Source organism: Gobio gobio (genome assembly GCF_949357685.1).
Source record: "Gobio gobio genome assembly, chromosome: 14".
In the NCBI taxonomy this organism is placed as follows: Eukaryota; Metazoa; Chordata; class Actinopteri; order Cypriniformes; family Gobionidae; genus Gobio; species Gobio gobio.
Window position 1 is genome coordinate 9251949 of NC_137107.1, and position 14708 is coordinate 9266656.

General features: G+C 37.9%; 1 protein-coding gene across 3 annotated transcripts in view; it reads left to right on the forward strand.

The window, feature by feature from the left end:
- The window catches only part of gabrg2 (gamma-aminobutyric acid type A receptor subunit gamma2), a 153008-nt gene that overhangs the window by 37938 nt on the left and 100362 nt on the right, over positions 1–14708 (forward strand). For all 3 annotated transcript variants that reach the window (XM_079834426.1, XM_079834427.1, XM_079834425.1), the window contains exons 3-4: positions 353–420; positions 9350–9570. In XM_079834426.1, coding sequence (XP_079690552.1) covers positions 353–420; positions 9350–9570 — 289 coding nt within the window. The remainder of the gene's footprint in view (positions 1–352; positions 421–9349; positions 9571–14708) is intronic.

Genomic DNA, 14708 nt, shown 5'->3' on the forward strand with positions numbered 1-14708 from the left:
TGCTAAATATTGGTGACAGCTTTGGTACGACAGAGCGTTCGATTCCCTTTATTAGCGAACAGTACAGTCAAGCTACCATAACACTGCTGATATCATTCATTCATTCATTCATTCATTCATTCATTCATTCATTCATTCATTCATTCATTCATTCTAAAGAAAGGTAGCAGGTAAATTTTTCAAGCAAAACATTTCACAAGCAGAAGTTTATTTTAAATGAGGAGAGGGGGGGGGGGGTTGTGTGCAAACTAACTCCATTGTCATTACCTTAATTACCCTCTTTTTAATTGCACTCTGAGATAACTGAACTCATTTTGAATTCACCTTTTTTTCTCTCCACTGCTCTTTACAGTCAAACCAACAGTGATCCATACAGACATGTTTGTCAACAGTATTGGCCCAGTGAATGCCATCAACATGGTAAGAGTTATGCTTTAATGACAATTGCTTTTTATTTTCTATGGTACAAAAGCTGTCACATGGGACACTACCCTTTAAAAAGGTCCTAATATCTACCATTTAGGTACTAATATGTACACTTTTGGTACCAATATGTAACTTTGAGGTACTAATATGCAGTCTTTAGGTAGGTGTAGGGTCCCATCCTAGTGACAGCTTTTGAACTGAAAGTTGTGAAGCTGATATTGTTAAATATATGTCAGAGTGATGCTACAAAATGTAACATTATTTACTCGCCACTGCTGAAATCCACCCACATTTGGAGGGTTGGAGGATGTTAATGTCAAGCCCTGGTTGTATATAATTTTATTTAGGAGAATAACAACAAACATATTAAGCCAATGTTTTGTTTTTTACGAATCTAACTGAAAATCTAACAGAACTATATTTATCAGAATTCGGGGTCATGTAAAACTTTTATTTCGAATACCTGCAATAACTGAACATTTATTTATATATGTGCATTTCCAAAAAAGATAATTCTGGGAGATATCAGATTAGGAAAGTGGCAGAAGAGAATAGCAGGGAAATAAAATGTTTGTCTTAGTTCAATTAAATTGTGCCCTTTTTTCTGATCCATTCTGCTTAAAATGAAAATGTTAAATTATTTAATCTGACCACTTTATTCTACCAATGCCCAAAAGCAAAACCACAAAAACAGTCAAGGTGGGCATCGCTCGCAGAGAGCATTAATGGGAGGGAGGGCCAGTCCCACAGAAAGGGAAGAGATCCCCGCTGCAGGGCAATAGACCATAATAGAGCCGATGGAGGATGGACAGGTCAATGAGCAGTTGCTTATGGCTCCTGGACCCTCTAGCTGAGGGGCTGTGGTATACGTGTGTAATGGCTCTGTGTCTGTGTATGCTGGCTCAGGGTCTGTGGCAGGCTTGACGAGGGGCTGGGATGGCTCAGCTAGAAGCTGTGGGTCTGGATCAGATGCTGGAAGTTCAGGATCCTCCTCCAGGGTCCACCCAGTGCCAGTTTCACAAATTGACAAAATGTCCCTTGAGGACCATTTTCTCACAATTCTGACATTATAACACACAATTGCGACTTTATATCACAAAATTCAGACTTTATAACTCACAATTCTGACTTTATCACGTAATTCTGTAAACTTGCAATTGCGGAAAAAAAGATTTTTTTTTTATTCTGTGGTGGAAACAAGCTTTCATAAAATGTATACATAATGTGTCACAGCTAAAGCTAATTGAGTGTCAATTTTAAAGTTCCCAAAGGCTTAAAGGTGTCTTGAAATGGCTTTTTTAAATTTATTTATACTGTTGTCTGAGGTCTACTTGTGACGTGCACGTGGTTTTTTCACTTTAAAAACTTCATAATGTATAAGTAATAGTAATAATTTTTCTACTCTGGTTTTGAGCCACTCTCAAGATACGCTTTAATGGGTGTGCCGCACTGAAGACTTGGAAGTAAACGCCCACTGCTATGATTGGATTAGCTTTGCATATTTAATGAGCTTCAGCAACTCCATGAGTACGCGTGGGGCGTTGTTTTGAAAGTGTGTGGGGAAAAAGGCAACCGGAATGATTCGTCCCTCAGGGCTCGGAAAATGTCTTTATCAAACAAAAACAATGATTTATCTCTCATCCGCCCGCAATTAATATGAATGCTATTTTATATGACTTGGCCCGCCCGGTCGGTGGATATACGCGCGCACCAAGTACGTTGCAGACAGCATGATCAAAACTTCCGCTATTGTATTTTTCCTTCAAATATTCAGGTCAAAAAAGAGTGAACAACGCACATCAAGAAAGGAATGTTATTTCAGTATTTAAGATGATACGTATTGGTAGCCCGTCTGGAAAACACATAGCCCTGGGACGTTGGGCTTTGCGAGCCCTGTGACAGTGGTAAGATATGTTTAGTTAGACATGTACACAATGAAACATTGTATTTGATCGGTAACAATGCAATACTATCAAACATTTTTATATATCAAACATATATAAAAAAAATTTTACTCACATTAGTGTGTTGCTTCATTCATTCATTCATGTAATCTCATCCTGTCTGCAAATCCAGTCTCTTGTTTACAAACGAATCCGTGGTGAAATGAACATGCAACGTCTTCCCCACGTGAGCTGGATATTCATTAAAAATAAAGTTCAACCACACATTTCCAATATTAGAATCCGAAGGAAGCTTATGCAGCGACTGTGTTCTTCCACAACCAGCACAGCGCAATATCTTGCTATCTTGGGCATGTTTTTTGCTCGGTAGCGCGATCAGTTTATCTCCACGAGTCGGTGGGCGGGGCTACAGAATCAGGCGTACATAATTATCTGTTGAGGCGGTGTTTCACCACACGATGATGTCAAGGGTCTACACATTCTGAGATTGAGCGTCTTCTGGGCCTGGTGTCAATAAAAGCTTTTCTTTGACTAACAAGGAAGTTTTCAGTTTTTTTTATTGACTTGATTTTCTATTAAGCAAATGCAGTTAAAACTTGTGATTTCAATATCTTTCAATATCTGAGCCCCCTCTAGTGTGCAATTGTTCGTTACAAGGCTAGGTTTAATGCTAGGTGGTATGACCAAAAATTTATATCACGGTATTTTTCTCAATTGTACAGGTTTCGTGGTATATAACAGTATTTTTTCTCCTATGCATGACCAGGTGTTTACCACATTTTCTACTGATTGAGAGAGGAAATACTGCAGTAGATTCATTGACTAGAATGCCCTATTTTACTGTGTGAGTGAATATTGTAGAAAAATTCCACACTAGAATTAATACAGGTTTGCAAAGCCCCACAAAATGATGCTGTGGGGAGACAACCAATAAAACACAGACCTGCAACACACTCATTACATACACATGAATATTAAAATATGACCACAGAGAGAAAAAAACAGCTGAGGGCACCTTAAGCATTTAAAAAATCTAACCCTATATAACAACAAACTGCCAAAACAAGGGACAAACACAGAAGAACATTTAAAAGGTCTAATAACAATCTCAATACATTTAAGAGCACTACAGTCTCTGAACAAATGACACACGTAAGTTTAACAGAAAGAATAACGGCATAGTTACTTTTTTGCCCATCCATCTTTGAATTGTCATTTGTCTTCTGTGTATCAGAATAATTCATCATGTCATTGCGGTCATGATCAGACGTACGGCTATAGTATCAGTGTCCTTGTTTGCACATTATATTTCATTTGAAGAATACGTGATGAAATATGTGCGCTTATATTGTGCGCTGGTTCATTTTTAGAGCACTAGAGTATATCGAATATGTCCATTAAAAACTTAAATGCGCTCGCTCCGGTCTGTATCTGATCTAAATGATCCATGTGGTGAGCAGAAACCACTCTCTTGTGCGCGCCATGTGTTCTCTCTGCTGTTTGCAATCTCAGTGCAATCTCTTTGTCCTCACTACAGTGCAACAGTGAAAAGGGACCCCTCTCAAACAGTGTCACGCTACGGCGTGTTCCGAACGTTGTTTAAGCGACACACACTGGTATTGTGGTATAATAAAAAATTATGCATTTTCAAATATCTATAACATGATTTTCTGTAAAAAAAAATAAAGAAGAAAGAAAAGTTAATTTAAAAGCAGCCTACTTCAGTGAAACATATTACCATATCATATTCATATCATACTTCATATTCTTCAATCTCGTAATCTTTGGCATAAGAGAGAACATTTTGTTTATTTTCTCGCAAGAACTGAATCGGCGTTTCTCAATGTTTCAAGGCATGTGATTGGCTACTGATGTCACACTTCCATGTGCACACGCTCCATGAACTCAGGATCAAAGCCTGATTTAATTGGTTTGCTTTTGTCAACTTGAAGAACAGGAGACAAACCAACTCAAAGTCCAACAGAAACACAGATCAAAGCTGACACTAATGTGCTACTGCGGGTGAGCCATCATTTTATTAATTTTCCCACTTTTGGACAACTCCATGTCCCCCAGTAGGTTCTAGTGGGCCCATTTTGGTTCATATTATACTGTAAAGCTGCTTTGAAACTGTATATCTTGTGTTCTATAAAGCGTATATATATATATATGTATGTATATGTGACTTGACTAAGTATATAGAGTCAAAATGACAAACAATTTCATGCCCAATTCCTCTTTGCAACCTCACAAGCTCTGCACTGCTGTGTGTATTATAGAGCAGGCCAACCATATGGTTCTAAAAAAGTGCTGATGAAAAAATATAAATAAAATAAGTAATATGAGGGTGAATTAGAAATCTGAACAACCTTGTCCTTAAAACAAAAATACCACCACTGGTCACAGGTCATACTTAGTTATTTATCCACTGACCTAAAGAATTTGTGTATTCAGCTTTTAATTGTTCTGTTGTGTCTAAAGACTTTGATTAGCTTTCGTATTTTTTTATTAATGTTAACCAATGTATTTAGTTGCTCTCTTTAATAAAAAAAAAAACACTTTAGTGGCATATTAACTCTTTCCCCACCAGTGTTTGAAAAAAAAAGTTGCCAGCCAACTGCTGACAGCATTTTTGATAATTTTCACAAAACTTTCATGGCCCCAGAAAATTTTGTTGTAAAAATATCTGAACATGCAATATAATAATAATAATAATAATAATAATAATAATAAAAATGATAACTTTTATTCTAGCTTCATGGGTATGTTTAATAAAAAACAATTTTGAACATAAAGCTGAGAAAATATTTTATTTTCAAAGACTACAACATGCATAAGCAATGCATTTATTTAAAGTAAATGATCTTTGGCTAAATTCAATTTCCTTAATAGCCTAAACACAGGCTTTACTCCCTTCAAATTTTCACTGTTCCCTTCACTCGAACTTCCCGAACACACACACAAGAAATCAAATATGTTCAGCCCGAGCAAAGTCTGGATATATGCTTTATTAGTTTATTGTCATATACCTGTAAATACAGCACTTCACAGACGCTACATATCACATAGTAAATGCTCCCACGCTGTACTTTTCTTTCCTTCCTTTTGTTTTATTTTTAATTCTCCTTTTTGAAATTTCTTGGATCTGTTTCGCCTCCATTGCTGCTTAAAAGAGTAGACCTTACAACTGTGTAACAAGTCAAAAAATGTTGCTTTATAGATTAGTTTTCCCTGAAGAGATATACCTTGTTGTTGAAAATGAAAGAAGTTAAAGAGTGACACACGTTGGTTGCATTTTGCTGTGAAATGAGAGTTACATGTCTTTATTTAAATCAACACATTAATGATTTATCTCTCATCCACCCGCGACCCACCCACTATTAATTGGAATGTTATTTTTTATTACTTCGGCCGCCCGACCCGCAGATTATCCGAAGTGTCCGCGAATATAACTGTGATATGCTCACCACTAGCGGGCTGGTCTTGCCCACACACATTTATATAGTTTTAAAGCCTGGACCTGGACTAGAAGTTCTTTTGTCCTAAGCTGTGCTCTTACTGACTTCACACTAGGACAGGCATTTGTCAGTATGGCGCAGTGGGTATTTCATTCCCCATAACGACCCTTTGGGTCCCTGAGCCAGTACCACCCCAATTCCTTAATTTGAGGCATCTACTTGAACCAGGAATCGTTTGGAGAAGTCTGGACTCTGGAGGACCGCACTGGAGCACATATTTTCTTTTAGCAGGGGGAATGCCTTCTCACAGTCTTCGGTCCATGGAACCAGATTCTTCACTGTCTTGGTCAACAAACTGGTTGGCAGGTGCAGTTATATTGGTGAAGTTTGGGATGAATCGTTGGTACCTGCCTGCAAGACCCACGAATGATCAAACCTCTTTCTTGTGGACTGCATCTACTTTGTCCACCCAAGGCCTTAATTTGCCATTGCCCAGGTGGTACCCCGTACTGGTTTCCTGTTAACCCCTTTTACACTTCGCCACATTCAAGGACAGACTTATTCAGACAAATTTAGTGGGGGCGGACGGTTTTACCTTTGCTGCGGGTAGGGGTGGTCAAAAAATATTGTGCGGGATTGTTGCTGCATAACAAGAAAGAAGTCAACAAATGAAGTTCACTGCAGTCGATCAGTAACATTCTCTTCCTCCATAGCAGGCTAGGCCAAGTGATTCATTATTATACGTTAAGTATGTTTAATGTTTTTTTTGTATTATTTAGGCCTATTTTCTTTTTGCTATATGTTAATTAGTTCATGTTAATAAATATATACAATATACTAAATAGACTGGACAATATAAGTATGTACTTGCAAGGGAATGTGAAAAAGAGATATGGTACGCTAAATAAATATGAGGATAAATAGTGTTCTGTATTGCACGTTTATTGTGTGTGTGCATTTAAGTGAAGTTTCCTAATTATAATATAGGGAGGAGCAAGTCCATCTAATATTCCAATCAACAGCCAACAGCCAGAGTATATAAGCAGCTGCTTACCTCTCCTCAGTCTCAGCTGTTCCAGCATCCAACCACCTTCCCAAACTCCACCTTTATCTTAGATACCTGTAGGGCAAGGTAGATGGTAGTGCTCAGGAACCTGAATGACTCGACTGTTGCCATCGTGCTGTTCTATGCTGAGTGGGGGAGTGCTGGGGTGTTCCTCCTGAAGTCCACAATCATCTCCACTGTTTTGAGTGTGTTCAGCTCCAGGTTGTTATGACTGCACCAGACAGCCAGCTCTTTAACCTCCTTTCTACAAGCAGTAACATAATGTTTGCAGGTGCGGGCGAGAGTGGAACACATATTTTGGGAGTGGACGGTAATGGTCAGAATTTCAGCTGGAGCGGGATTAAGAAAACAGTCTCTGCAGTCTCTATCAGGGCTTTAGAGCAGACCACTCTTCACATCCCTGTAGAACAGTGTCTATTAGTCTCCCTTGCACAGGTCCAGTGTGGTGATCAAGGTATTCTTTCCAGCAGTTAATTGATTCAAGGCATAGGATAGGCATCACATTTAGACTATGCGTTTAGCTTGTGGAAATCATTGCAGATCCTTAGTGACCCATCCTTCTTCAAGACAAAGGGGGCTACTCCATAGAGACTTCAATTACTTGTTGCAGGTTCTCCCTTGCTTCGTATCGATAGCTTTCAAGCCGGTCTTGTGTCTTCAGTATGAACTAGATGATCCCTCTCTCTTCAGTACAGCCACCAGGAGTCTCCCAGTCCATTCATAACAGGTCCAAGGCTCCCTGTAAAAGGCAGCCACTTGTCCCAGTCATGCCCTGTGTCTGCAACGAATATCTGCAACATTGTCTTAAGAGTCTGGTTAAACTGCTCCCCCAAGCCATCAGTCTGTGGGTAATATGGACTGGCCTTTAGTGCAATAATACCCAGCTGGTGATGGAGCTGCTTCATTAGACATGTGAAATTTCTTCCAAGACTTTGGAACAATTAGTCGTGTAACATCACCAGTTTGTACATACAAGACATCATTCAACACACAATACTTGACCTCACTTTTACTCTCTGCTTTCTCAAATAGTGGTTTCAATGTCTCATCCTCTCTGTGCAGTTTGTCATTATCTGCTGGGATATTCAAACCACCAGCACCCCAAACCCTCTGTAGAAAGCTTAGGGCCTGGAGCACCCAGGTACTTCGCACTCCGTCACTGTTGACAGGATTTTCTGGGGCCTGCATCAGACTATTGTCACAGTTTGGCAGTGGTTGAAGACTTTGGTTTGGTCTGGGCCCGGGTTACAACAGGACATGACATGAAAAAGTGATAATCTTGATATCAGCAACATCATGAGCATTGACCAGATCAATTAATACAGGAAAGTCTTTACCCAGTATCATGTCAACTGGCAATTGGGCAACTACAGCAACCTTCATTAGATACTTTTGTTATCATTTTGTACATTTACCATGACTTCACGTCCCCATGTATACTATGAACATCAGTTCTATCACTGTAATTGACAGTTTTGACATGATGTGGCTTAATCAAAGTCAAATTAGGTCTGGGCGATTTAAAAAAACTATAACATTTCAATTAATTCGAATTTAATGTTTTGCCATGATTTTATTATTTTTAAATCAAGAAATCGCAGTTTTGAAAAAAATCAAGGTTATTAGGCGAACTTTTTTGCCGTGTTTTTAGAAATCCGTTTCAGGCTGGAGACGCACGCTGCAAAAAAAACACTAGATGCAAGCGCAACTGCCAAACACTGTCAAGAGCATGTTTACTTAGAAAACAATGGTATAACAGCTCAGTGAAATGCAATATCGTTATTCCTTTTGATTTTTTGTGCTTGAGCACCATGCCCATCTCATTCAGGGCAGCACAACTGGAGTTCCACACTATTCTCGGCCAGCAAGATTAAATTGTCGGCATATGCCATGGCATCAATATGCCCACCTTTGAATGTAATACCAATTTCTGGACAAGCCAGTAATACAGCACTGTTCATTGCCAGGATAGTATTCCGGATGTACTGTAAATAACAAAGGAGATAGTGAATCGCCTTGTTTAACATCCCAACCACACTTGGTTGTCATCGCACCAAAGGGCATGATTGAATTGGCATAGAGATGATTCGGATAATTTAACAGAGGTGGAGGATTTCCAGCTCTTTTCGCCACTTTCAGTATAGCTTCATGAGAGATTTTTTCAAAACCTATGACAACAGTTTGCAACTAGTTTTTATTTTTGCACAAGTAAGAATTAAGATTTAACATGGATTAAATAAGCATTTATGTTTTGATTAATTTGTGCCAAACTTGCTAAAAATGGCCAATAGTGCATATGCTCCAATGCACATTTGATTCTGACTTGTCATTTCCTGATCCCATTTCCTTCTCTGTCACTTTCTAAAATGCCAAAGAAGCCAAATAAAGTGGAATGCTTATATTCTATTGTGACAAAGGGGTATACACTCAAGGATTGTTTTTGCCTTTGTCAGTTACACAAAGTTCTGAAAGGTCTACCCTTTACGATTCTTTAGGAATACACAATTGACATCTTCTTCGCCCAGACGTGGTATGACAGACGGTTGAAGTTCAACAGCACCATGAAGGTTCTACGTCTCAACAGCAACATGGTAGGAAAAATCTGGATTCCTGACACATTTTTCCGCAACTCCAAGAAGGCAGATGCCCATTGGATCACCACACCCAATCGGATGCTTCGGATATGGAATGATGGGCGTATACTGTACACTTTAAGGTAAGTGCACTTTATTTGTGAATTATTCCACTCATACATAAATAGAGCATACCCAGATAGCAAACAACCACTGAAACGATGCTAAGTCAATGTTGATGCATCGGCACAAACTGCATTGAATTAAAGTTACATAAAAAAAGTGGTGTTGGTTCAGTATCACTTTTGTACCCTTGCTTAATGTTGAAACCATGTTGAAATAAATTATACATCCCTGTTGTTGAATGAACACAATTTGGTAAAACAAATAAAAAAAAAAGTACAAATAACACCTTTCCAGTAGTTAAGTCACTTTGAATTTATTATTGTTTTTAAGACCGTTTAGAGCAATCGATGATAAAAAATTAAAAAGTAAAAGTGGGATAAAAAGGACAAAAGGACTACAACCCTTAAAAAATATGCAATTTGCCTCAGGAGTCTGATGTCATTATGACTGCAAGTGGCCCAAAGGTTCAAGTTTTAAATATCTTGTTTACATCAGACTACTGCCTCATTTGGTTCTCTAAAATCTGTAAAAGAAAGCATAATATCACCTGAGAGAAGGTCAACAGTTACATTCATGAATGTTAATATGGTAAACCAGAAGTAGGATTGTTGAAAATACACAACGAGTGTGGTTACACAACGATTACCCAATGATTACAACATTTGTCTAATCATTAAAAAGATTTAGATTTTATTTGTAATAATGTATATGACTGGAGTCTTATATGACTTTGCACCAGTCTCTTTTTCTCTCTCACGCGCACACACACACACACACACACACACACACACACACACACACGCTCCCTGCATACCAAACAACCTGAATGATCCCTTTGGAAGGCACTTTGAAGGGTTTATGTAGTCTAATCAATACTGCCATGCTCTAAAGTCATTCTAAACATTTTTTAAATAAAATATAACTCTAAAAGTGCGTTCCAGCTGGCCCCACACTTTTCAGCTCCCCAAAGCTTTCACAGTGGATGGTAAAGACTTTGAAGGGAAAGCATGAGTCTCACTACATTTCATAAAAACATGATGTTCCTTGTTATTTATGATTCATGAACGAGCTGATTCTTTACAATTAACCGGTTAAATCAGTACACAAATCATACTGAACAATTAATAAGTAAAATGGACCGATCCAATTGCAACAGTTCTCAAGTCAACAACTCACTGATTCAAATGATCCAGTCAGAGTTGCGTTTCCCGAAGCCAACTATGGTCACAAGTTCTGTCGTTACCAATATAATTCAATGGATCTTGCGACCATAGTTGGCTAAGCTAGAGCGAGTCTCCAGTTAACAATTCACTGAATTCAGAAGTCTTGCCTTGTCCCAAATGGCACACTTCATATCCACCTACGGACTTGTGGACTTACAATGGCTGCTGCATGCAGTCCACGAGACCATAGGGTGTCCCATTTCCTTTTTTGATTTCTTAAGTGTGATCGCGATCACCTCCTTTTCAGTCGATGTGTGACCTTGATGCACACTTTTGCCGAGCCTGCACTAAAGCTCCGCAGCAGACACAAATGAATGCCCATGCATCTTCCCCGCTGCCGTAGTTTCAAATAATCTAAAACTGGTATGTTTGCATAGCATTCTTCTTAAAGGCACAATATGCAAAACATTTGCATTCAAATAACCAAAAACAACTAAAACAATATTATATATTTGGTTGATTTTTGTACTAATATTATCCCAAATGTTTCCAACAATGTTTAAATCCAGAGCCATCCGCAATTTTAACCAGTGAAACAGTTCATGGCTGTCCAAAATCGCATACTCTCTTGAGTAGGTACTAGGGATGGGCGATATGGCCTAAAATCCATATTGCGTTATACATTGCAGCCTCTTGCGATAACGATATATATCACGATATATAAATTATAATAGAACCATTTCAGAACAGGTTACATAGACCCTAAGGAAAGCCAAACTGCTAAATGTATTTTTTTTTTAAGAAAGAAAGAAATATTGTAGTTTTGAGAACATTTATTGTTCAAAACTGTAATTATACAACATAATGTTGCAGATAAATAAAATCCAAGTACAAATTATTTTTTGTAATGCACAGAAAATATATTTCAAACAAAGTTTCTCACCTGCAGCCTAATGTAACGCATTTGGTTTTAAACATTTTGTTCTCTTAATGAAACGATAACTGGTGTCTTGGTAATAAAGGAACAGATACTGTGAATTAGGGAATAGGGATGTCACCATACCAAAATTCCAGTAGTCGGTACCAATACCAAAAAAATGTATTATTCATTTGTAATGCTATTACCCACTAGGTGCCTGTATGGGTCTTTAATAAATATACATGTATCTAGTCTAGTTGCTCAAAAAAGTATTGCAGATCATAACTGCTTACCCATTTTTAGATTTTGCATTTTTATAAATATTTAGTATGATCAAACACTAGATTTCTTTAAATGTGAAATTTTAAAACGTTAATAACTTACATCCTAATATTTTTAATGATACTTATATAAGCACACACAAGTGAATATTAATGAATGCGAGCACATATAATTTAACCCAAGAAACGTTTAAAATAGTGCTAAAATAGTGCTAAGGCAAACGTATTTTTCCTTATATGTACTGTAGGCTATATACATATGAATTGATACTGAATCAAGATTGAAAGCGATATTTGTGCCAATCAATCTCACTCCAACCTGAACTTAAAAGTAGGCAACCCTGCAGTAAATTCTCATGAAGTGACGGTTTATGTGTCCGTGTCCTCATATAGTGACACACGGCAGAGACTACAAAGACAGCAAGCGAGTGTCACGCATGTGTGTGTGTGTGCGCGCGCGCCCGTCATTAACCCAGTCCAAGTCGAAATAATGAATGTTGCACCGGTCTTTTTTACTCAAGATGATGAATATGATGATGGTTGCAGCCAGTTGCAGCTTGTGGCTCAAAATTTCACAGCTAGATTGCGTCATCAGTATGCATTATCGCAATAGAATTAAAATCTCTATCATTGGCCAATTTTGTATAGTTTATATTGCATATTGTTTATATCGCCCATTACTAGTAGGTACTTATTTTGAATAAGTAATTACTTCACGACCGCTAAAAAAGTTCTATATAGTATGAGTGTGTGTAGTATGAATTTAATCTGGACGTACTAAATTTACCATGTTGTCATTATCATGTGACCTACCAGCGTCAGTTATGTTGCTCCACTACTATTCATAAATCCTCTCCTGTGGCCTCATGGGATAGTAAAGTGTCCATCTTATGCACACTTCAATCTCGCTGGAAGAAGTAGGTCATCTGGGTACTTTTTGCGTACTCTTTTATGAGTACTGTGAATTTGTACATGCTTCTTTTGTCACTTACTGTTTTTCATATACTATATAGTAGGGAAGTATGCGATTTCTGATGTAGCCTTTGCGTCGACTGTTGATGGAGTCGCCTTCTTTTGTGTGGCAACTAACATTTTAAGGTGCATTTCTGCCACATACTGTGCTGGAGTTTTGTATTTTCATTTCATTAAAAAATGTATTTCAAAAAGTCAACTAAGGTTTTATTCTTCCCTTCAATATTAAACAAATGCTTAAAGTTTAGAGCACTTACCCCATTTTTCTTTAATTCTTCATTTGACCTTATCTTTGTGTTTAATAATTAATGCAGTGAAAGATTACATGCTTCACTGACTCTTCTTCTACTCCACAATCATACATACCTGATGGATGCTTCCTCAATAAATGCATTGTTTTCTTTAACCTAGTGTGTCCTGATCTCATCCTTGATGTGATTACTTGTTGTGAAACTTGGAGTTTCTTCTTGTTGATAACATTTTTCCTCCTTTTTGTTTTATTTTATAAAGTTGACCTTTAGTTACATCCTTCATTCCATATAATTGCTTTAATTTCTGCTTTACTAAATTATACCTAAATAATTCTGTCCTGCCAGATAATCTGCCATCTCACTCCCCTCATTGCCCTAATGAGCTGGAATCCATATAAACCTGACTCTGGAATAATGAAAGCAAAGCAAGTATTTCCTTTTTTTCCTTTGATCCGTCTGTGAATATAGTAATGAAATAATTATGCATCGTTCTTAATCAACTACATCTGCCCAATTTCCTTTACCTTTATTTCTTCTTTAATGTGCAAATTTAAAAAAATTGTAGCAGAAATAACCTTGGCAGTACCTCCGGATAAGGAACTGTGGGACTATAATTTTTCTCTTGTAATCATATTACTTTTGCCATTTTATTTGTCGACCAAACAAAGTACTCTCCCTTTGCTTTCTTACTTTCCCAACATGCGCTAAGTGCCCTCACAGTTGTGTGTTTCTCTTTTGTGTCCTTTTAGGTTTGCCGATTAATTCATCATTAGCCATTTATATCTTAAATGCAGTGGTAGTTGGATTGCAATAGCTGGAGAGGACTTAATAACCCCAAAACATATTCTCAGCACTTGATTTTATATTACTTCCCATTTCTTTAGCAAAGTATTTGCAGCTGTTCTTCCCTTTATTTAAATTTCATCTAGATTAATCAACAATCCCTCTTTACATACCTTATCATAAGCCTTTTCTGCATCCAAGAATACTGCCATTACTAATTGCTTGTTAATTTGGGCTTTTCTGAATAATTTTCAAACAAACTACTGGATCCATTGCTCCCCTGTCCTCTACTTTCTATATAGTCATTCTCTCTACAATCATTCTTTCCATAATTTTTCCAAAATGTGACATAAGAGCAATTGGCCTGTAACTTGTCGTATTTACCTGATACTTTCCTGGTTTTATTATGGGTAGGATAATGTCTCAGGTCAAACCCCAGGCCAAGACTCTTGCATTTTTTGCAGGCCTTAACCTACAAAGGAAACAAAATACTAGGTGGTGTCTCCCCAAAGAGCCATCATCTAGAGGTGCGTGGTAAGCAGCTATGGCTGCCATGTAAACCTTAAACATGGAGGGGGATAGAAAAACAATCTTGAAGAAACTCCAGGATTTAACCAACTGGGCAGTTAACTGGGTCCAACTGGTGTTCTCTGCACCGTAAGGTGAAGACTCTCCCCTTTAAGGAGTACATTTTCCTCGTAGGGGGAGCTCTAGAGTTTAGGATGGTCTCATCAACCTGAGTTGAGAGACCTGAGTTCAGGAGTTGGTCCCTCTCAGGGGCAAAAT